The 21,905-nt window shown below is 51.4% G+C and overlaps 1 protein-coding gene across 3 annotated transcripts; it reads right to left on the reverse strand.

Moving 5' to 3' along the window:
* Positions 1 to 829: 829 nt before the first annotated feature.
* RHBDD2 (rhomboid domain containing 2) lies at positions 830 to 20,793 on the reverse strand. 3 transcript variants are annotated; one of them, XM_059414666.1, is made up of 4 exons: positions 20,571 to 20,793; positions 9,352 to 9,759; positions 4,528 to 4,678; positions 830 to 1,777 (listed from the first exon to the last, which is right to left on the reverse strand). In XM_059414666.1, the coding sequence occupies exons 2-4, from the start codon at positions 9,512 to 9,514 to the stop codon at positions 1,420 to 1,422; spliced, it is 672 nt and encodes a 223-aa protein (XP_059270649.1). In that variant the 5' UTR covers positions 9,515 to 9,759; positions 20,571 to 20,793; the 3' UTR covers positions 830 to 1,419. The 3 variants fall into 3 exon arrangements, with proteins under 3 accessions (XP_059270649.1, XP_059270648.1, XP_059270650.1); XM_059414665.1 differs by lacking the exon at positions 20,571 to 20,793 and adding an exon at positions 11,853 to 12,125; XM_059414667.1 differs by lacking the exon at positions 20,571 to 20,793 and adding an exon at positions 9,832 to 9,991.
* Positions 20,794 to 21,905: the final 1,112 nt, after the last annotated feature.

A 21,905-nucleotide genomic window follows, 5' to 3' on the forward strand; every position in this document is an offset into this window, starting at 1 on the left:
GCTCCCGGCCGGGGAATCCTACTTGACGGTCACTCCCCCATCCCCCTCACCCAGGGCAGGCCACCCAGGTGTGTGCCCGTCACCATCTGGCCCTCCCTGGGCTGGGAGCACCCGTGGGTGTGTCTTACTCACCTGTGATACTCAGGACCTACTAAAAAGCCAGCCCAGAGCTGGCCATCCAGCTTATGGAACAGACGAAGATCACACATCGTAAGGTCTATGACACCACCTGCGGCCAGTCTGCGGGCTTTCTTGGCCGCTTTGAGGAGCTCCAGCCGACGTCTGGTTGACCAGAAGTCATGCTTCTCAGGCCGGGCAGGTGCCTGTGGGCTCAGAAGCACATTCCTGTCCTCCATCTGCCCTGTGTCAGAGGGGCCGACCCTGCCAACTCCATTTCCTGGGCTAGTTTGCCAGTGGGCTCTGGCAGACCCGGTCCACGGGAAGCCGTGACGGTAGGTCAGACGGTAAATGAGACGACGGGCAGAGGGCCCGGCCTCTTCTCAGAGCCTCTGGCTTCATGACCAGGATGAGGTCATGCCACGCAGCCCTCCTCGTGCGGTCCCAGCTTGGAGGTGCCCACTAGGGGGCAGCAGTGGTCCCCGCTGTTGCCAATCCCAGGGCTGTCCAAGCTTCCCTCTTCAGCTACCCCAGCACCTGCGCCACTCACCCCCCACCCCATGTCCCATCTCCACTGGGTGGAGGTCGTCGGCCTGGCTCAACCTGATCTACTTGTCTTCACCATCACACCCGACACTGCTGCCCCCCAAACTCCCAACTCTGCTCTCTCTCACCCAGCCGGATCCCAGAGACAGCACACGCCACACGCAGGTTGGAGGTGGGTTCTTTATACAAAGGTAATCAACACTGTGGTGCCACCAGCAGGCCACCGCAGTTCGCAATGGCCCGCCTCACCACTCCTGGGGCAGAAGGCAATGGGGGGGTCCATGGTGGGGGGGGTGACACTACATGGGCCCCAGGACTGCTGAGCTAGGAGCTCCTGAAGGGCACACACAGACACACGGACACTAGAACCAAGAGCACCACGCACGAAGACAGGCAGGAAATGCAGAGCTAGAACGAGCCCCTGGCAGCCACGGACCACCCCAGGGTGCTCTTCTCCTAGGCGTTCGGGAGGCGGCGTGGCGGGTGGGAGCCAAGGAGCCCAGCTGGGCCGCTACGGAGCTACGGGACCTAATCACGGAGTGCCTTGCCCGCTGCATCTGTAAAGTGGGGACAATCCAATGCACTTCACAAGCGGTCATGACGACTGCCACAGGGATAGATATCAAAATACTCGACACAGAGCCTGGCACATAGAGGTGTTCGATAAATAATTTTTTGTCAAGAGAATCTTGGCTCCGCTCAGAGAGGACCTTCTTCAGAACGCCAAGATGCAGGACAACTTCCCTAGAAATTCTTTCAGGGGATCAGGACCCTCGAGCACTCCTTGGAGCCTGCAGCCGCCGTCGTGGCCAGCGCCCCAGAATACATAGTGCCAGGGCAGTTGAGGGGGGTGGGGGGCTGGACCCCCAGGGAGGCACCCGCGGAAGCCGGGTAGACGCCGGAGGAGTTGGGGGTTGTGCCAAAATGGTTCTGTACGTAACACAGGCCGGAGGCTGGCTGGTACGGAGGCAGGCTGGGCATGTGGCCAGGAGAGCAAGCCGGCCAGGCAGCTAGTTTCTGGCCACTGGCGTGCTGCATCTGGGCGACAGGGTGGCTCGGGGACAGGTGAGGGTGGCCACTCTGTGTGGGGTAGGAGCCGGGCACGGGGTTCAGCCTGGAACGGAACAAGAGAAGATGGTCACTCCGCCGGCAATGCCCAGGCCCCAGCAGTCACTGGATGTGAGCAAGGCTCGGGTCACTGGACCACTCTGTGTGACAACCTGCTCTGGAGATTTGCTGCAACTAGCTCCAAGCACCAAGCGAGGAGACCGGTTAAGCTCACCCGGTGAGAAAGCATCCCCCGAGAGGGGAGGGCAAACTCACAGTCCCACGGTAAGCCGGGAGGATCAGGGGACACGGCGCTCGTGACTGAGGCCAACTGAGGCATAACTGTTCACAGTAGTTTGTCCCCCGGATGGAGACAGGACCTGTTCGCAGCGGTCACTGTGTCTGTGACCAGCTCGGCGATGCTACCCAAGGAGAACGGGCCAACTTCTGTGGGAGGGAGGGCAAGAGGGCTCGAATGGGGGTAACACAGGGCTTGGGCCCAGGCCTCGTCTGCTGTGAGGTTTCTACCTGTGGCTTTGGGAGTGAAGACTCACAGCTCCAAGTCCCGACCGGCATGAACCGATGAGCCAGATGTGTGCAGCTGCCCATTTGAAGATGAAAGAACCAGCACCCTCCCCCCACACCCACCACAGACACGTGTGGCTGGGACCACAAATGGAGACACAGCCTGTGGGTTTTGTCCTCTGAGCCTCTGCACAGAGTTTTAAATATGGAGAACAACCGCCAACACCACTGGTGTTTGTTAGGGGACTGGACTGAATCCACGCACAGTTCAGCTAAAACCTGACTTGACAAATGAGCCGCTTAAGGGGATACGTGGGTGGCTCAGTCAGTTGGGCATCTGACTCTTGGTTTTGACTCAGGTCACAATCTCAGGAGACCCCGGCCAGCTTCATGCTTGGCAGGGAGTCTGTGTGAGGGTCTCTCTCCCTCTGCCTCTCCCCACCCTCTCTAAAATCAGTCAGTCAATCTTACAAACAAAAACCCATCAAATCAGCTGCGTTAAGTACAGGAACAGAGCAGTTAACATTAACATCTCACTTCTTCTGCGACTCTTGAAAACGCAGAGAATCTGGATTACCAGAAGTTCACCAGAAGCCTCTGGGAGGCAAAAGCGTCCAGACCGCTGTGAAAGTGTCAAAGCAGACACGCGTGTTGTGACGCCTGTGTCCCACTGCTGGGCCCGCCGAGACGTCATGCTCTGTTCTGGGGGCCTGGGGCAGGCCAGGATGATGAGGGAGCGTATACCACGCTATGTGAGGGGCACGGAAGGCCCTGAAGGGTCACCACCTCCCTGCCCCAGATCTGTCCGGCACGATGAGAAGGCATCCGACCTGGCATGGACATGTCCCAGGTGCACAGGGCAGCTGCGGCTGTGCGTAGAAGGACTTTCTCATCAAGAGCTGTCTTGGCGATGAGCCTCCAGCCAGGACAGGGGCGTAAGTGGAGGTCAGGGGACCACCCTCAGCTGTCTGAGAGGGGGCTCCTTCACAGGGGGCGAGTTTGTACCCAAGGACCCCTGAAGTCCCCTCTTGAGCCTATGAGAACAATTAAAAGCCTAAAAGCTTCAATACTCCTCTAACTAAATTTCCACAGTCTCCCATGTATTTTGACACCAGGGATCACGTGCCTGAAATTGGGTGCGGGTGTCATTTCTGGTTCTCCCAGTACCTCCAATACCCCAGCCCCTGAGGTCCCCCGCCTTTGAAGTCAAGGTCAAAGGCCCTGAGCTGATCAAGGCTGGGGGTACCTACCTCCTCAAATAAGCTACAAACATCAATTCAGCCAAAATCTTGCACCCGGGCCGGCGTGGAGCGCAGACCCTATCCCACAGCTGGCTGAAGGCAGAAGAGGGCCGCCTGCCAAGCACCTGAACTTCACATGTGTCCCTTCTGTTGCGGGGACCCCGAAGGAAAGAGAGTCTCCTGCGTGGAGAGGTCCCAGCACGGCTGCCCCCAGGGAAGGGCACAAGAGGCCGGCGGTGGGGAACAGCAGAAAGGGGGTGAACAGGACCCGGAAGAAGAGACCCCAGCTGTGGACGGGGCTCTCCTGCCTCTGCGTTACCTCAAGACGCTCCTGTCCTCCTTGGGCCTCCTCTGCGCTAGGACGGACTGAGGCTGCGTGAGCCTGGGCGGCTGGCCTAGCAGCTCCCGCAGTTAGCGAACCTGGACTGCAAGACCTGACACCCGGCCTTCTCTTGCCGGGCGGCCAGGAACACGCCACCCCCCAGCTCCTGCGCGGCCTCACGTCCAAGCTGCCTGGTCGGCTGTGCAGACAGGCGGCTTCTCACCGACGCGCTGTGCCTGGCAGCAACGAGGGCTGGTGACACGCTCGGTGGCGCCTCTCCCTCCCACCGTCTGTCCCACACCACTCGGTGGATACAGGAGCACTTGAGATGCCTTCCCTTTCCCCTTTCGGCTCAGTGCCTACTTCAGATGCAGCCAGGCAGGATCCAGAATGCTTGGGAGACATCTGTGCGAGGACATTCCAGGCCCAGGACCATCCGCACCCTGTTCCCTTTCCCCACGACACTCTACACTCTCTCTACAGGCCCTGGAACAGCTTCAAGAATAAGCACTAAGAGTCCTGCAACTTGGACGCCTGGGTGGCTCAGTGGGTTAAGCCGCTGCCTTCGGCTCAGGTCATGATCTCAGGGTCCTGGGATCGAGCCCCGCATCCAGCTCTCTGCTCAGCGGGGAGCCTGCTTCCCTCTCTCTCTGCCTGCCTCTCTGCCTAGTTGTGCTCTCTCTGTCAAATAAATACATAAAATCTTTAAAAGAGATTTCTGCAACTTACTTCCGGCTGTGGGCTGCCCTTCTTTCGGCCGAAGAGCCCGAGATGTACTTGAACACCGAAATCCTCCTCATGAGGCTGAAGGGGAACTTCTGGTCGAGCTTCAGCGCGACACGCTCGGAGAGGTCGATGGAGTAGCAGTAGGTGAGGCCGTCTGAGGTCGGCGTGTTAAGTAAAACTGAGGCAGCTCACAGGAGGAGGGCGGACGCGTCCCCGTAGCACACACGTTCCCACATTTATCCCACAGGGGGATGAGCACTCACTCTATACTATGCGGACGCGGACGCTCGGGGGAAACAAAAGGTCGCGCTTCTGTCCCTCAGAGGGAACAAGGCCCAGCAGTCGAGGATGGAGGCGGTCTCAATACCCTCCGCAGGGTACTGACAGTTTCTTGTCAGCTTGTCCCCAGACTGAAGGCACCCTGCCTCGATGCGACCAAGTGAGCCTCAAGTGGGACTCGCTGGCAGTACTTTCCCCACGTGGTCACCACCCCCCGGAAGTGATCTGAGGTCATCCAACCTGTGTCAACCTGCCACCCCTGAGGCGGCCATAAAGACTTTCGTCTTTCTGACGATCGTCAGCTTTCGTCTGTCCGTCCATCCATCTATCCATCCCTTTGACAAACACTTACTGAACACCTGTGATACACCAGGAACTGAGGAATGAGCGCCAGACAAGGAGTAAGTCTTTGGGACAGAGGAAGTGGTGATAAGCCATAGCTTATCTCGGCAACAGCAGGCTGGGGACCCTCACCGAGCGTAGGCAGATCGAGAAGGCTTTCCCCGGGAGGCGAGGTGCGTGCGGAACCCTGCAGTGTGAGCGGCAGCAGCTGGCGGAGGGCAGTGGTGCAGAGAAGGTAAGGAAGCCCCGGGAGCTGTTCCTGGAGGCCGTGATCTCTGCTGGATGCTACTGGCAGTCTGATCAAGATGAGACTGCTGGTGAGACTGGTCCACTCAGTACTGGACATTCGGTGTCCGTGTCCCCAGTCACCGGCCACCAAGTGGCAGCAGCACCTGGCCACTGTGATACCCAAAAATGCCCCCGCACGCTTCTATGGCCTCTCTGGGAGGGCAGTATTATTTCCAAAGACTGATTTCCAGTGACAACCAGGGCTGCGAGGAAGTCCGAAGTTGTCCCGGTTGCTGACTTCGGAATGCTCTTAATAATCAATTCTGTTTCTGACTCTGACTAAGTCCTGGTACCAGACTAGTCCACCCCCCATAGATAACTGTAAGCCAGACACAGTGTTTTACGCAACTGTCTTCACACTTTGGACAGCAAACACTGAACAATACTAAGTAGTCTAATGCATGTGTAATTGGTACCCTAGAAGGAGAGGAGGAAACAGGATAGGAAAAAAAATCTTGGGGACTTAGTGATGCTAATTTTTTTAGACTAGATGAAAACTCTACATTCAAAGATCCGAGATCCAATGATCAACTCCAAGCAAGGCCAACACAAAGAATATCACCACAAAGGTGTACGATAATTAAATAGCTGAAAACCAGTGATAAAAAATAGTGAAAGGAGTCAGAGAAAAACAACGAATTATGTATGGAAAATAGTAAGAATGATTACTGATGTCTCATCAGAAAATGATACAAACCATTAAGTCATGCAATGACATCTTCAAAAGTGAAGGAAGATCAGAGAAGGCCAGAATTCTGTATTTAGTGAAATAAAGGCATTTTTTAGAACCCAAAGCTGAATTTGTCCCCAGCATACCCGCTGTACAAGAAATGTTAAGTGAGGTTCTTCAGGCAAGTGGAAAATGATACCAGATGGAAACTTGGATCCACACAAAAGAATGAAGAGAATTAGAAGGGGGCCTGGGTGGCTCAGTCAGTTAAGCCTTTGGCGCAGGTCATGATCCCAGGGTCGGCATCGAGCCCTACCTCGGGCTCCCTGCTCAATGGGGAGTCTGCCTCTGCCCCTGCCCCACTCACGCTCACTCTCTCGCTTTCCTTCTCTTCCAAATAAAATCTTAAAAAAATAAAATAAAAATGTTACTTTTTTAAATTAAGAAATACATAATTGACTGTTTAAACAAAAGTAATAGTGATGTACTATGAGGTTTACATGTGATAGCAGCAGAAATAAAACGCAGACAACACCACAAAGGATGGAAAAAAAATGTGTACTGGAACCTCTAGAGCAACCACTAAAAAATAAGACAAAAAGGTATAGTTAATAGCAAATAGAGCAAACCTGTAAGAGCCTATCTTTAAAAAACGAAATACTGAAAGGGCACCTGGGTGGCTCAGTCTGCTACGTGTCCAAATCTTGGTTACAGCTCAGGTCTGACCTCAGGATCGTGAGATCAAGCCCCGTGTTGGGCTCTGTGCTCAGTGCACAGTCCGCTTGAGTTTCCCTCTCCCTCTGTGCTTCCCCTACTTCAAATAAATAAAAAACATCTTAAAAAAAAATACAACTAGAAAAATACTCAACTGAGTCAGGAAAAGAAGGAAAAAGGAACAAAGAGAAAACAAAGGGCAAGACTTAACCTCAACCACATCAATAATTATACTAAATGTACATGAGCTAAACATCCCATTTAAAAGGCAAAGAAGATCAGATTGGAGAGCTAACTACATGCTGTGTATAAGAAACATGTTTTAAATACAAGGACACAGACATGTGAGAAATACAAAGATGGAACAAGAGATACCACATAAATCCTCATTTTAAGAAAGAAAGCTCGAGTAACTACATAGTAATGTCAGAAAACAAAGACTTTAGAGCAAAGAATATTACCAGAGATTAAAATGGTCCATTTCACAATAATAAAAGGTGAGTTCACTGAGATGACATAATAATCCTAAATGTGTATGCATCCAGTCATAGAACTTCAAAATACTAGACTGAGAAGAATTGAAAGGACAAGACACACAAATCCACAATTTTAGTTGGAGATTTCAATAGTCCCCTTTCAGTAACTGACAGAACAAGGGTAACTGTATAGAAGGCTAGAACAGTGTCAACACCTTGACCTAAGTGACATACATTGAACATGACACCCACCAACTGCAGAATGTCCATTCTTTTTTAAGTACACACAGAACATTCACCAAGATATATCAAATGCTGGGCCAGAAAAATCTAAAAAAAAAAGTTCTCTGACCACATGAAAGGAAATTAGAAATCATCAACAAAAGGAAATCTGAAAAATCACCTAAAACTGAGAAATTAAGAAACTCATTTGTAAATAACCCTTGGATCAAAGAAATCCCAAGGAAACTCGGAAAATACTTCTACGTCAACATAAAAATATAACATCCAAATGTGTGGGATGCAGCCAGAGTGGTGTGTACAGGGGAGTTCATAGCTTTAGATTTCTTATTAGAAAAAAAAGGTACAAAATTAACAAAATAAAAATTTTAGAACAAGATAAACAAACTATGTGATCAATGTGTATTTACACACTGCCTACCCTGATAGCTTACAGAATCACAGATTAAAAGAGATTTTGGGAACGTACCTTATTCAACCTCCAACACTACCAATTCTGGTATTTAAAAAAAGGAACCTGGGTGCCTGGGTGGCTCAGTGGGTTAAGCCGCTGCCTTCGGCTCAGGTCATGATCCCAGGGACCAGGGATCGAGCCCCGCATCGGGCTCTCTCTGTTCAGCAGGGAGTCTGCTTCCTCCTCTCTCTCTCTCTCTGCCTGCCTCTCTGCCTACTTGTGATCTCTGTCTGTCAAATAAATAAATAAAATCTTAAAAAAATAATAAAAATAAAAAAATAAAATAAGGAACCCACATTAGGGCTCCTGGCTGGCTCAGTCAATAGAGTGTGTGACTCTTGATCTCGGGCTTGTGAGTTCAAGCCTCATGCTGGGTGTAGAGATTACTTAAAAACATTTTTTTGTGGGGGGCGCCTGGGTGGCTCAGTGGGTTAAGCCTCTGCCTTCAGCTCGGGTCATGATCCCAGGGTCCTGGGATCGAGCCCCACTTCAGGCTCTCTGCTCTTTGGGGAGCCTGCTTCCCCCTTTCTCTCTGCCTGCCTCTCTGCCTACTTGTGATCTCTGTCTGCCAAATAAATAAAAAATATAAAAAAAAAATTTGAGCCTGGGTGGCTCATTCAGTTAAGTGTCCGACTCCTGATTTCTGCTCAGGTCATGATCTCAGGGTCGTGGGACTGGGCTCCACGTTGGGCTCAGTGCTCAGTGCAGAGTCTGCTCGTCCCTCTCCCTCTGCTCCTCCCCCCACCCTTCTTCTCCCTCTCTAAAAAAAATAAATAAAATCTTAAAAAAAAAAAAAAAAAGTAACACACCAACTTTAGAACTCCAACCTCCAACCTCCCCCGCCACTCGCCGCCAGCCGTCACTGCCAGAATACTTACACAAGGGATGTTGTTTAGCTTCAGTTTCTAATCACCCATAAAAGCCTATCTCTAAAAAAATTCTTTTCTGACAGACTGAATCAAACCAAGCCAAAGCAAACAAACCCGCCTCCTCTTCCCTTCCTGGTAGATCTCCAGCTCATGGGTCTTTCAGATTCTTTCAGTGAAGCTTCTTACCATAATTAGCCAAATGTAGGTTTACACTTCAGTTACGAGGGGAAAAAAACCCCAAATCAGAGTATTTCAAAGTGGCAGTGCTAAGCTGGGGTGAGGAGATAGCTACCTATGTTGATGGTTTTCCAGTTGGGGAAATTCTGGCCTAGAGGGGAAGTGACCCACCCAAGACCACGTGGTTTTCAAAGCTGAAGCTCGAATCTAGATTACCTACATCTGAGCCCACGGTTCTAGCTACGAACCCCCAGACCCTCCACCCTGGTTCACTCTTTGGCATGTCACCACCCGCCAGTTCCCTTCTGGAAAGGATACACGTTAGCCCAATTCCGAGTCCACAGACATTACTGAGGAATGAGGTCTGGGGAATGAGCCAGGAGGCGCACAGGAGCAGCCACGGCACTAGCATCGAGGGCACAACCACGCCGAAGACCAGGGCCCTTCTCATCCGAGAGCGGACAGAGTTGACTCCCAGCATGGCAAAAGCCACGGGGGTGAAACCTCTGGCATCTTCCACCTCCCCCAGCTTCGACAGCGACGACACAGCTTCAAACGACAGGAAGATGATGGCGGAGAAGATGGCGAAGATCACGGTGAAGAAGCAGTGGCGGACGGTGCCCACGGTTCTCTCGAAATTGCCAGCAAAGCGCCAGATGACAATAGCGCCACAGAGCAGGGAGACCGGGTTCTCATAGACGAAGATGTACGTCACCAGCCTGTAAACTGCAGGGGGAGCAGGGTTAGAGGCCTGGCAGCAGAGGGGCTCTAAGGAGGGCGAGCCAGGTTACAACCCACCTCGGAAAGGGGGCGTAGCTGGCTGTCGGTGCCGTGGAAAATCAGCCAGGAGCCACGACAGGCGGGGGTGGGGGAGGCAACAGTGGAGGACCCAAGACTCAAAAGCAGAGCTGTGAACATCCAATCCTTGCTCTTTCCCGGACCTGGAGCAAGTCCGTGACTGGCTTCCACGTGGGGGGAAAGAAATAGAACCCTTTTTAGCATGGGATCGTGTTTGAATTGGTAATGTGCTTTAGAATCCCTTTTTTTTTTTTTTTTTTTAAAGGTTTGCATACTGACCTATCTCACCGGGCAGTTTGAGGATTAATTAATTGTAACAGCTTCAGGGGTGGACTGAGTGGGTGTCACTTAACACTCTTTGTGCCAGTCTCCTCGGCTGTAATCCTGACCTCTCCTTCCATAGGGGCTGTTCAGAGGAAGAAAAAAGGGACCATGAATTATTTTGTACCTAAAAAGACCGTAAAACTACCACTAAGAAGATAGAGAACGCAGACGTCTTTCTTGAACGCGCTTATCCGATCTTACAGGTACAGCGGGGCCTGAGACGCAGTACAACTGCCAAGAAACTCACTCGTGTCTCTCTCTTATGTCCCCGCAGGCCAAAATGCTAAAATGGAGGAGGTGACTGGTGATGTCGCAGTAATATTGAACCTTGGGGGTGGAAAGGCTAAGCCATGGCATCTTGGCTCGGTCACGTCCAGGCTGGCGGAGGGTTCAGTCCAGTCACGGGCCTGTCAGCGTTAGTGTCTTCATTGTCAAATAACAGGATCACAGCAGAGGCCTTGGAAGGTCTCTTACATGTCCAATACTCCCACGCCCATGAACCCCACAGTCAGAGAAGCTGTGAACTAAAGCGGGGAGAGGGGAGCTCAGTTGATGCATTTTGTGTTTGTTTAGGGGGGTATGCTCTGCGTATCTACGTTGGGGAGAATGGTCTGAGCAGGGAGGCAGGCTACGAACTACCTCGGCCTTCTCCGTAAGGCTGCACCATCTCAAGAGTACTTGAGAAATCATTCCAATTACAAAGTGAAATCCCAAAGCATGAATGTGAAGATTCTAGAAGCAACTCTATAGGGCTTGGGTATTCGACACCCCCAAGGCTCCAGTTCCAAAACATCACACAGTAAGCAAAGCAAAGCAAAACAAAACAAAACAAAACAAAACCTGTTGCCGTCTCAATTGCCTGACTTGATAGCTCTGCGACTCCCCCGCATTAAAGCCTGTTTTCACCCAAATGCTGGCGAATAATAAAGCCTACTACGTCACTGGGATGGACATTAATGCTCCTGAGTGTGCTTTGCGAAATAACAAAAGGGATACAGCTTTCCCATTTTCCTCCCCAGAAATGAAGGGGGGAAGAGACAGAGCCCAGGGATGTCTCTCGCGGGCGGGTGTTTCTCCTGAATCAATCTGCAAAATTTCTCAGCCGCAGATTACACAAACACCTGTTTCCCAAGGCACAAGACGTCTCCTCGTTGGGGAGTTGGGAATGGGAGTCAGGGTTCAGATGCACACTTGAGAGGAAGCAGAAGACGTTCTAAACCCCAAAAGAGGCCGGGACGCTTCCAGGGGTGGCCACAGACGATGCTCAAGCGTGTAGACGAAGGAGAGAAACACGGTTCCCGGGGTGCGGGGCAGGGCGGTGGGGGTGGGGGTCAGGCCCCCCAGCAGACGTCGGTGTGCATGTGACCGGGAGCGGGGGCAGACGAACCCTTCTCGGGGAGCGAGCATGGGCGAACGAAGCGAACGGACGCGGGGCCTCCACCAGGGCTGTGGCGCGGGAAAGGGGGGGCGATTTCGGGCAGGGGAGGACCTCAGCGACGACGGGGGCGCGACTCCGGAGGGACAAAGCCGCGGGACGCGAGGCCGGCCCTCCCGGCGGGGAGGACGATGGCGCGGGCGGCGTAGCTGGCGGTGAGGCCCGACGGCGCGGGCGCGGGGAGGCCGGAGCCCGGAGCCCGGGGCCTGGCGAGCTGCGGGGAAGCGGGGGGCGCCCCGCGGCCCGGCCCGCCCCTGCTCACCTTGCCAGTTGCGCAGGGCCTCGGAGCGCAGCGAGAGCCCCGACGGCGCCAGGGGAGGCTGCAGCAGGAACACGCGGGGCCCGGACACCAGCAGCGAGAGCAGCGCGGTGAAGAAGGTGGCGGACGGCACCTCGGGACACAAGGACCAGCTCCGGTACCCGGGCTCCGAGGCCGCCATGGCCGCCGTCGCTCCCGCGCCCCTTCTCGGCGCCGGCGGCTCCTCGGCTCCTTCCGCCTCCCTGCGGCTGTCTCCCCTGGCAACAGCGGCGGAGGCGGCCGGAAGCCCCGCCTCCCCGAAGCCCCGCCCCGCGCCGAGCCGCCCAATCCAGTCGCGCAAGGCCACGGGGAGTCGGAACAGCGCCCTCTGGCGTGCAAAGGGCTGGGACCTCGCGCAGGTGCCGGGGCCGCGTCCGCTTGCGGGGTGCGGGTTTGGATCTCGTGGGCTCCGCTCCAGACGCCGAAAGATTACGGTGTTGCAGTTTACAGAACTCTTTCACACGCACGCGCACGCACCTGCCTTATTTGTGCTTATGCCCATTCCACCGATGAGGAAGCTGAGGTCTGGGGAGGGCCCTGGGTAATTCAGTTGAATGGCAAAGGCAGATTTCGAACTCGGGTCCTGCCTCTGCTAGGGCCTGGAATTGGCCGGGAGTACAGCCGAGGCAGGCTTCGTGGCTGGATTGGAGAGGAGCGGGCAGATGAGGGCGAAGCGTAGAACGTAATGGAAGGGAACCTGAGATTCTTTCCATCCTCTATGTGCAGTGCTAAAATATAACTATGATTTTTCAGATGTTAATATAAAGCAACGGGACACGTTTAATCGAACACTGGGTGTTTCTAAACTCGTGCTGCTCATGGTGCAGCGGTGGGCATAAAAATTAATTGAGGTTTATCTCTCCAGAAACAGGAAGCAAAAATATGAATCAGGGGTGTGGCAGAGCTGGTAAAATCAGCAAATGGGAACTTGGGTTGCTGGAACCAGGCGCAGGCCCTGAAAGAGGAAGGGGGTGCTGGTCCCGGCTCCTCGGTGCCAGTCCCGCAGCTCCAGGAGCTCTGGGACTACTTCTAGACACACACTCTGGAAAAGGATGTAGAAAATTAGAGTTAGGGCACCTGGGTGACTCAGTGGGTTAAGCATCTGCCTTCAGCTCAAGTCGTGATCCCAGCGTCCCCATATCAACTCCTGCCTCTGGTTCAGCAGAGAGCTTGCTTCTCCCTCTGCCTGTGGCTCCCCCTGCTTGTAATTTCTCTCTCTCTGACAAATAAATAAATACAATCTTAAACAAGAAGAAAGATAGATAGATAGAAAGAAAGAAAGAAAAAGTTTTCTTTAACAAAAGGAGCCCAGATTGGGAAGGAAGGGGGAGGGAGGACTTCAAATCATATCTGATAACGAACAATTAATTAAAGGAACCAGAGAGACGTCTCTGGAGAAGCTTCAGGGGTCCTGAACGCTGCCTGGGAACTATGTCAAGAGTTGTCCCTAAGGTGAGGGAGTAGATTTATTCTGTGCCACTCCAGAGGAGAGCACTGAGACAGAAAGGTAGAAAAGACAGAGAGACCATGTGACATAAGGAAGACCTTTATGACGGTTTGGGTTGTCCCTCTACGGATTACGCTGCCTTGCTAAGTAGTGAGCTCCCCGTCACTAGCAGTGTGCAAGCAGAGGCCATGTGATGACTTGGTGAGAATATTGAAGATATGCAAGCATCAGGTTGGACGTGGAAGTAAATGGCTTTTAAAATCCCTTTGGATACTCCAGTTCTAAGTCTGCGTAAACAAACACAAACACATATGGAGGGCTGATACATTTGCTACTTACCAGGGGGTCCAGGATAATTGCATTTGGTCCCCTGATAGAATGAGAATTGTAGGGATTTCACACATCCTATAGTCAAGGGAGCCTCCAACAGTCTATCTCTCTGACTCTGCCTCCTTCTCGTTTTTCTTCCAATTATCTCTCCAGAAAACCCCAAGACCTCTTAAGCTTGGGGGACAGAAAACTGGAATGAGCAAAGCAGAGCCTTCATTAGCAGCAGGCTCGAGAATGGGGCACCGAGGGACTGTGAATCGTTTCTGTTCTATCCATTTTGCCCTTGGTCTGCTAAGAGACTTCTAGGCCTCCAACGTGCTACCCAGGGACGCCTCTGTCTCTGGTTCCACCAAGTATCCTCTGCCCTCCTGGAGAGTGTCTGGCTCTTCAGGTGCCAGACTTTCAGGCTTTGGGACAGAAAACACACACATCAGTGTGGATGTTTTCAGATCAAATCCACGAGCAAATGCTGTTGGCTCTGCCTCTCACTCCCTATCTGGCTTCATGGGTGTTTTGAGGTTTTTTGGTTTGTTTGTTTTTTAAGATTTATTTATTTATTTATTGTAGAGAGAGAGCAAGAGCAAGTGCAGGGGGCAGGGGAGGGGAGAAGGAGGTAAGGAGCCGAGGGAGAGAATCTTCAAGCAGACTCCCTGGAGAGCTTGGAGCCTGATGTGGGGCTTGATCGTATGACCGGTTAGATCCCTATATGAGCCAAAACAAAGAGTCAGATGCTTAACTAACTGAGCCACCCAGGCGACCCTGGGGATGGTTTTTTAAAAAGTAAATCAGGGGTGCCTGCTTGGCTCAGTTGGTTAAGCTGCGACCTTCAGCTCAGGTTGCAATCCCCAGGTCCTGGGATCGAGCCCTGCGTGGGGCTCCCTGCTCAGCAGAAAGTCTGCTTAAAAAAAAATAATAATAATAAAGTAAATCATGGGACACTTGGGTGGCTCAGTCGGTTAAGCATCTGCCTTCCGCTCAGGTCACGATCCTAGGGTCCTGGGATTGAGCCTCGCATCGGGCTCCCTGCTCACTGGGGAGTCTGCTTCTCCCTTTCCTTCTCTGTGTGCTCCCCCCAAATAAATAAGTAAATCTTAAAGAGAAAAAAACAACTCAGAAGAGCCAAGGTGCACCCCATGTGTCCTGTTCGCTGAGAATCTTCCTCTGTCCCTCTTTTACCAGCTTATTTCCCCTGGGGGAGACAGAATAACGGCCCCCCACAGGTGTCCATGTCCTAATCCCCAAATCCCATGTAAATGTTACCCTATGTAGCAAAAGGGACTTTGCCAATGTGCTTAAATTAGGAATCTTGGGATTATCCTGAGCCGATGGAATCATGAGGGTCCTTTTAAGGAGGCAGGAGGGACAGAGGGAGAGAGGCAGTATGAGGACAGAAACAGGGTCGAAGCTTTGTGCTTTGAAGACTAAGGCAGGGGCTGCTAGCCAAGGAATGAGGCGATCTCTAGAAGCAGGAAAACGGACCCCCCCCCCCCCAGTCTCCAGGAAGAACGCAGCTCTGCCAACACCCTGATTTTAGTCCCATAAATCCAGTTCGAACTTTGAACCCCAGAAGCATTAAGATTATCAATTTGTGGGGTTTCCTTCCAATTTTAAAATCGTGGCAAAAATACACACATTTACCCTCTTAATCATTTTTAAGTGCATAGTTCAGTGGCGGTAAGTACATTCGCCCTTAGGAGACTGTGAGGTCTGCGACAGCAGACACCTGCTCTGGAGCCCAGGACGCAGTCGGTGCTCAGAAATACTTGGTGGTCCCTCCTCGACGCAGCTGATGTCTTTGCACGGGCAAGAGAAGGTTGTTTGAGGAGCTGGAAACGAGCACCCCCGATGCCTCGCTTGGCACAGCTAAGACAGCTCTGCGACCAGTGCTAACCACCCATCTTGGTAGGTTGGGGTGCTCCTGGATTTGCACCCCCACCCTGATCCCAGGGCATGTCTGCAGAAGGCACAGAATGACTTCAACGCCCCCCCCCCCCGGGGGCCTAGGGATGGGGTGGGGGACTGCGCCATGGGTGTGGGACATCAGGTCTGGGGCGGGTGTCCCCAAGGGGTCCCAGCCTCTCGGCCCCAGCGCACCGAGCAGCGCGGCTCCTTGTCAGCCAGCGCTGGACTCCTTGACCCCGCAGCTGTGGGAGGATGGCAGCAGAGCAGAACGACAAGGCCTGCCAGATCCCCCTTTCCAGCTTCATTCAGTGGTCGTGGAACCTCCAAGCCACGTCCTTACTGCCCCCTGGTGGACAGCTCGGTGCAGGGCGGGGGAAAGGCCCCGTCCCAGGGCAGAATACTGCCCTCTGCTGGCCCTCTCTGGAAGCGGCTCACATCCAGACGGATAGTTTAATCTTGGGGGTCTGGGGGTAGGGGGCGACCGCTGAGTAGCTCCCTTAGGTCCCAAATCCTGGATGGCGACACTCCACGGCAAGATAACTGCGGCTTCCCACAGCATTCATTTACCACACTATCTCTCTCCAGTTCTCCTGTTCCACACTCCCAGAATGGGGATGTCCAGCAGTAAGCCAGGTGCCTAAACTCACGGCCCCCCACAAAGAATGGAAGGCTAGGGCCCTCTCTTCTGATGGCAGCCCGGCTTCCACAGGGATCCTCAAGATCTACCCCCTTGGGACGCCTGGGTGGCTCAGTTGGTTAAGCAGCTGCCTTCAGCTCAGGTCATGATCCCAGAGTCGTGGGATCGAGTCCCATATCGGGCTCCTTGCTCAGCAGGGAGCCTGCTTCTCCCTCTGCCTCTGCCTGCCATTCTGTATGCCTGTGCTCGCTCTCCGCCCCCCCCACAATAAATAAATAAAATCTTAAAAAAAAAAAAAAATCTAGCCCTTGCACTTGGCTTCAATGCGTCATGGAAAGTGAGGTAGGCGGGAGCCAGAGAGAAGCTCTCCTGGGCTATGTTGTGGGCTGACTGTTTTAGGCACAGCCGGAAGTGTAAGGGGTTAAGCGAGGGGAGTCATGACCCAGTCATGTTTTAGAAAGTATGGGGAAATGAGCACGGTCAACATTGCTGAGAGGATTGAAAATTGGTACAATTTCTGTGGAAGGAAGTTTTGCAATGTCTTTCAAAATGACTAACACGTCGTATAGCTTTGAGCCAACAACTCCGTCTCTAGGATTTTAAGCTACAGATGTACTTGCCTATTTGGAAAATGTCTTATACAAACCGCCGGTCATTGTGGTGTTGACTGCAATAATAAAACAACAGCCCGATGTCTGTCACTGCAGGAACGATTAGTATAGTCTGTCCCTTCAAAGGAAGACCCGGTCATAAAAAACCGACAAAATCAGACAAAAAGCAATAGCGAGGAAGCTATATCTCAATATGGAATGTTATCTAAAAGATTTTGCTGAGTGGGAAAAGCAAGGTTAATAACAGTGGATATAGTGCACTACCATAAACATATAGATGTGGGAGAGATAAACATTCATTTTTTAATGCTAAATGACCATTGCAGTTTCACACTCCCCGGGGTCAATGGGGACCCCTAGTGAGACTGCATTATACCCTGGTTTCCCTCCACTGTCCACGTCCTTCCGTTCCCCTGCTGACCCCGAGAGTGCTCCCGCAATAAATTCTAACCTCCATCTCAGGGCGTGCTTCTGGGAAAGCACAAATTTAATTTTACTGGAAGTCACCGGTTTTCCAAAGTGGTCCGCTATTTTATACTCCAACCAACAGTAAATAAAATTTCAGTTGCTTCCTGTCTTTGTCAATACAGTTGTGTGTTCTTTTCGGTTTTACTTGGTCTTTCCATGATGGCTGAGCACTTTCTCAAGAACTTGTTGGCCAAAAAGAGGAAAAGAGATAACTCTGGCTGCTGTGTGGAAGGGGCATGAGTAGAAAGAGGTGGTCCCGTCAGTACCTAGTACAGGGTCCCAGATAGAGATAATGATGGCCGGATACACATCATCGCTGCAGAGATGGAGGGGACGCCTGGGTGGCTCAGTTGGTTAAGCGTCTGCCTTCGGCTCAGGTCATGATCCCAGGGTCTTGTCCCTCTCCCTCTGCTGCTCCCTCTGATTGAGCGCTCTCTCTCTCTCTCTCAATTAAATAAAATCTTTTTTAAAAATTAGAAAAAAGTAAAAATAAAATAAACTAAACATAAATCAGAGATGGAGAGCCTATGAGATGGCTGATGGAGTGGGTATGCAGGGTAAGGAAAAGAGAGAAATCAAGAGGGGACTCCTTCAAGGTGCCCCTTACAGATCTGGGAACAAGAAAGGGGAGAACAACTTTAGGGGAGTGTAGAAATCAGATGGAAGGAGAGAAGGATTGGGACAGCTCGAAAGGGCAGGGAAGGCATTGGAGGCAGGGGAACAGGATGAATGGAGAATGAGTCTGAACAAAGTTGTAGAATCAAAATAGTGTGGTACTGGCCTCGGGACAGGCATATGGACCAATGGGATAGAACAGAGAGCCCAGAAATAAACCCTCACATCCACATGCAAAAGAGTGAATTCAGATCCTTTTCTTGTACAAAAAGAACAGAAACAAAATTTAACTCAAAATGGATCAAAACCTTCAAACTCTAAAACTCCTAGAAGAAAAAAACGGGGCGGGGGGGGGGGAATCTTTATGACATTCAGTTTGGCAGTGATTTCTTGGATAGGACACCAAGGGAGCAGGCAATAAGGGAAAAAAGAGATACCTCGAACTTCGTCAAAATTAAAAACCTTGCCTGCATCGAAGGACACGATTAAGAGAATGAAAAGACAACCCACAGAATGAAAATATAGGTGATGAAATATAGGTGTAATGAAAATGATGTGATGTAGAAAGAGGTGATGAAAATATAGGTGTAAATCTTTGGGACCTTTGATGAGATACCAGTTTCTTAGTTGTTGTTGTTGTTTTTTAAGATTTTATTTATTTATTTGACAGAGATCACAAGTAGGCAGAGAGGCAGATAGAGAGAGAGGGGGGAGGAAGCAGGCTCCCTGCTGAGCTCGATCCCAAGACCTTGAGATCATGACCTGAGCTGAAGGCAGAGGCTTAACCCTCTGAGTCACCCAGGCTCCCCTAAATCATATATTTGAAAAGGGTCTGGTATCCAGACCATGTAAAGAACTCTCGTAACTCAACCATAAAAAGGCAACTCCATTAAAAACTCGGGCAAGGGATGTGAACGAACATTTCTGCAGAGGAGACAGACAAACACCAATAAATACACGCTCGACCTCATTCATCCCTTGGGAAATGCAAATCACAACTGAATTGAGAGACCTCTCCAGACTCAGTAGGATTTCTGTACTGAAAGAAAGAAGGAAAGAGAGAGACAGAGAGAGAGAGAGAGAAAGCATGGGAGGGAGGGATGAGGGGAATGTAAAATGGTGCCGTTACTGTAACACAGTGACAGTTTTTCCAAACAGAATTACCAAATGGCTCCGCAATTTGAATCCCACACACATACCCAAGGGAATTGAAGGCAGGTGTTCAAACAAAAGTGTACACAGCAATGGGCATATCAGCATTAATCATAATCAGCTTCCAAGTGGAAACAGCCCGACTGTCCGTCAACGGACGCGTGGCCAGATAACACGTGATATATACATACAGAGATGTACTTGGCCCTAAAAAGGAATGAAGGACTAATGCTGAAACACAGATGAATATTGAAAACGTTAAGTGAGGAAACCAGTCTGAAAGGAGCACAGATTGGGAAATGTCCAGTGTAGGCAAATCCACAGAGACAGAAAACACACTAGTGGTCGCCACGGTGTGGGGGAGAGGGGGGGAAAAGGGAAACAGGGCGTGAGCGCTAGTGGGTATGGTGTCTTTTGGGGGAGTGATAAAAATGTCCTGGGATTAATGGTGATGGTTGCCTAGCTTTTTTTTTTTTTTTAAGATTTTATTTATTTGATATATAGAGAAAGATCATAAGTAGACAGAGAAGCAGGTAGAGAGAGAGGGGGAAGCAGGCTCCCCGCTGAGCAGAGAGTCCGATGCGGGGCTCCATCCCAGGACCCTGAGATCATGACCTGAGCTGAAGGCAGAGGCTTAACCCACTGAGCCACCCAGGCGCCCCTGCCTAGCTTTTTTTTTTTTTTGAGAGGGAGAAAACATGTGTGCATGCAGGCACATGGCAGGAGGGACAGAGGAAGGGGGAGAGAGAGAATCTTAAGCAGGCTCCGTGCCCAGCGCCATCTCACAGCCCTGAGATCATGACCTGAGCTGAAATCAAGAGTCGGACACTTTACTGACTGAGTCACCCAGCACCCCTGGCCCTTTTTGCAGAATGCACAACTTTTTGAATATACTAAAACCTACAGAATCTGTACACTTAATAATGGTGGATTTTATGGTAGGTGAATCAATCTCCACAAAAAAAAAATGTGTGCAGAGAAATATAAATGTAATAATAAATGAAAAACATGGTATTAGAGGCAAGATGGTGGAGGAGTAGGAGACTGAGATGACATCAGGTAGCAGGAGTTCAGCTGGACAGTTATCAAACCATCCTGGACACCGACAAACCCAACAGCAGATGGAAGAGCAGAGCAGCAATTCTAGGAACAGAAAAGCGACCCGGGTCGCACGGAAAAGTGAACCAGAAGCGACAGGAGGACAGACCCCAGCCAGCGGGGGAGCCGGAGCACAGAACCCCACCCTGTAGAGTCGCTCCAAGGAGAGACGTCGCTGCAGAGGCGGAGCGGGGGCGGGGCCCTCGCGGGGACAGCGCGGTCTCAGGTCCCGCGGGGTCACAGAAGGACCGGGGTGTCTGAGGGCGGCAGAGCTTGCGGGTATCCGATGGGGACGCCAGCGCAGAGACGGGGCTGAGGAGGGGCTCTCAGCTCGGGGTCACCTTAACCCGTGACCCAAGGCACAGCTGGGCCATGGCTGTCGGCGCAGGGACCCCACACGCGGCGGATCCGGGGACACTCACCGTCCTTCTCCGGGAGGAGCCTGCGGGAGTGCGCGGCGGGAAGCTGCGGGTGTGCGGACTCCAGACGGGGCCGCGCCGGAGAAGAGGACCCGCAGTCACAGGCCGGGGAGCTCGGAGCGCGGCGGAGACCAGGGACACGGGAGGGACCGTTGGCTTTTCTGCCGGGGGCGTGCTGGAGAGTGGGCCCCCAGCTCTCCGCCCCTCCAGGCTGGGGACTAGGAGGCCGCCATCTTCATTCCCGCGCTACGGAGCTCTACAGAAAGCGCTCAGGGAACAAAAGCTCCCAGCGCGAACCCGAGCAGATGACTTAGCCCAGCCCCTGGCAAGGGCGATGCAATTCCGCTTCCCGCAGAGACATTTCAGAATCACGGCAACAGGCCCCCCGCCAAAAGATCAGCAAGAACATCCAGCCAAGATCAAGCTCACTGATCAAGGAGAACTGTGGAAGCCAAGATCAAGCTCACTGATCAAGGAGAACTGTGGAAGTCCAGAGGAAGGGAAAGCAAAGTATGGATTTCATGGCTTTTCCCCATGATTCTTGCAAATAAATAAATAATACATAAATTTTTAATTTTTTTTCTTATTCTATTTTTAAAATCTTGCCTCTTCCCTCTTTTAACCTTTTTAAAATAGTTCATCTCAACAATACCTTTCTAAAAAAAACTTTTTAAGACTTCATTGTTATAGGCATATTTTATCCCTTCATTGTATTTAACCTTATTTTTTTAATGCATATAGGGTTTTTTTTTTTTTTTTTTCTAAAAAAATTTGGGATTCAATTTCTTCTAATAGGTCAAAATATACCCTAAATCAGGGTGACTGGGTGGTTCAGTGGGTTAAAGCCTCTGCCTTCAGCTCAGGTCCTGATCCCAGGGTCTTGCTCAGCAGGGAACCTGCTCACCCCCACCCCTCTCTCTCTGCCTACTTGTGATCTCTGTCTGTCAAATAAATAAATAAAATATTTTAAAATATATACCCTAAATCTAGCATATGGCTTTGTTCTAGTCTCCAGTCTGAGCACATTCTCTCTCTCTCTCTCTCTCTCTTTTTAAAAGATTTGACACAGAGAGTGATCACAAGTAGGCAGAGAGGCAGGCAGAGAGAGAGAGAAGCAAGCTCCCTACTAAGCAGGGAGCCTGATGCGGGACTCGATCCCAGGACCCTGAGATCATGACCTGAGCCAAAGACAGAGGCTTAACCCACTGAGCCACCCAGATGCCCTTCTCTTCTCCTTTTTTTTTTCCAACCAACTTACCTTATCAATTCATTTTTTAGATTTTTAAAAAAATTTTCCTCTTTACAGTCATATTCCATCCCTTCATCGTGTTTACCCTT

The sequence above is a fragment of the Mustela nigripes genome, chromosome 11 (assembly GCF_022355385.1).
Source record: "Mustela nigripes isolate SB6536 chromosome 11, MUSNIG.SB6536, whole genome shotgun sequence".
Classification (NCBI taxonomy): domain Eukaryota; kingdom Metazoa; phylum Chordata; class Mammalia; order Carnivora; family Mustelidae; genus Mustela; species Mustela nigripes.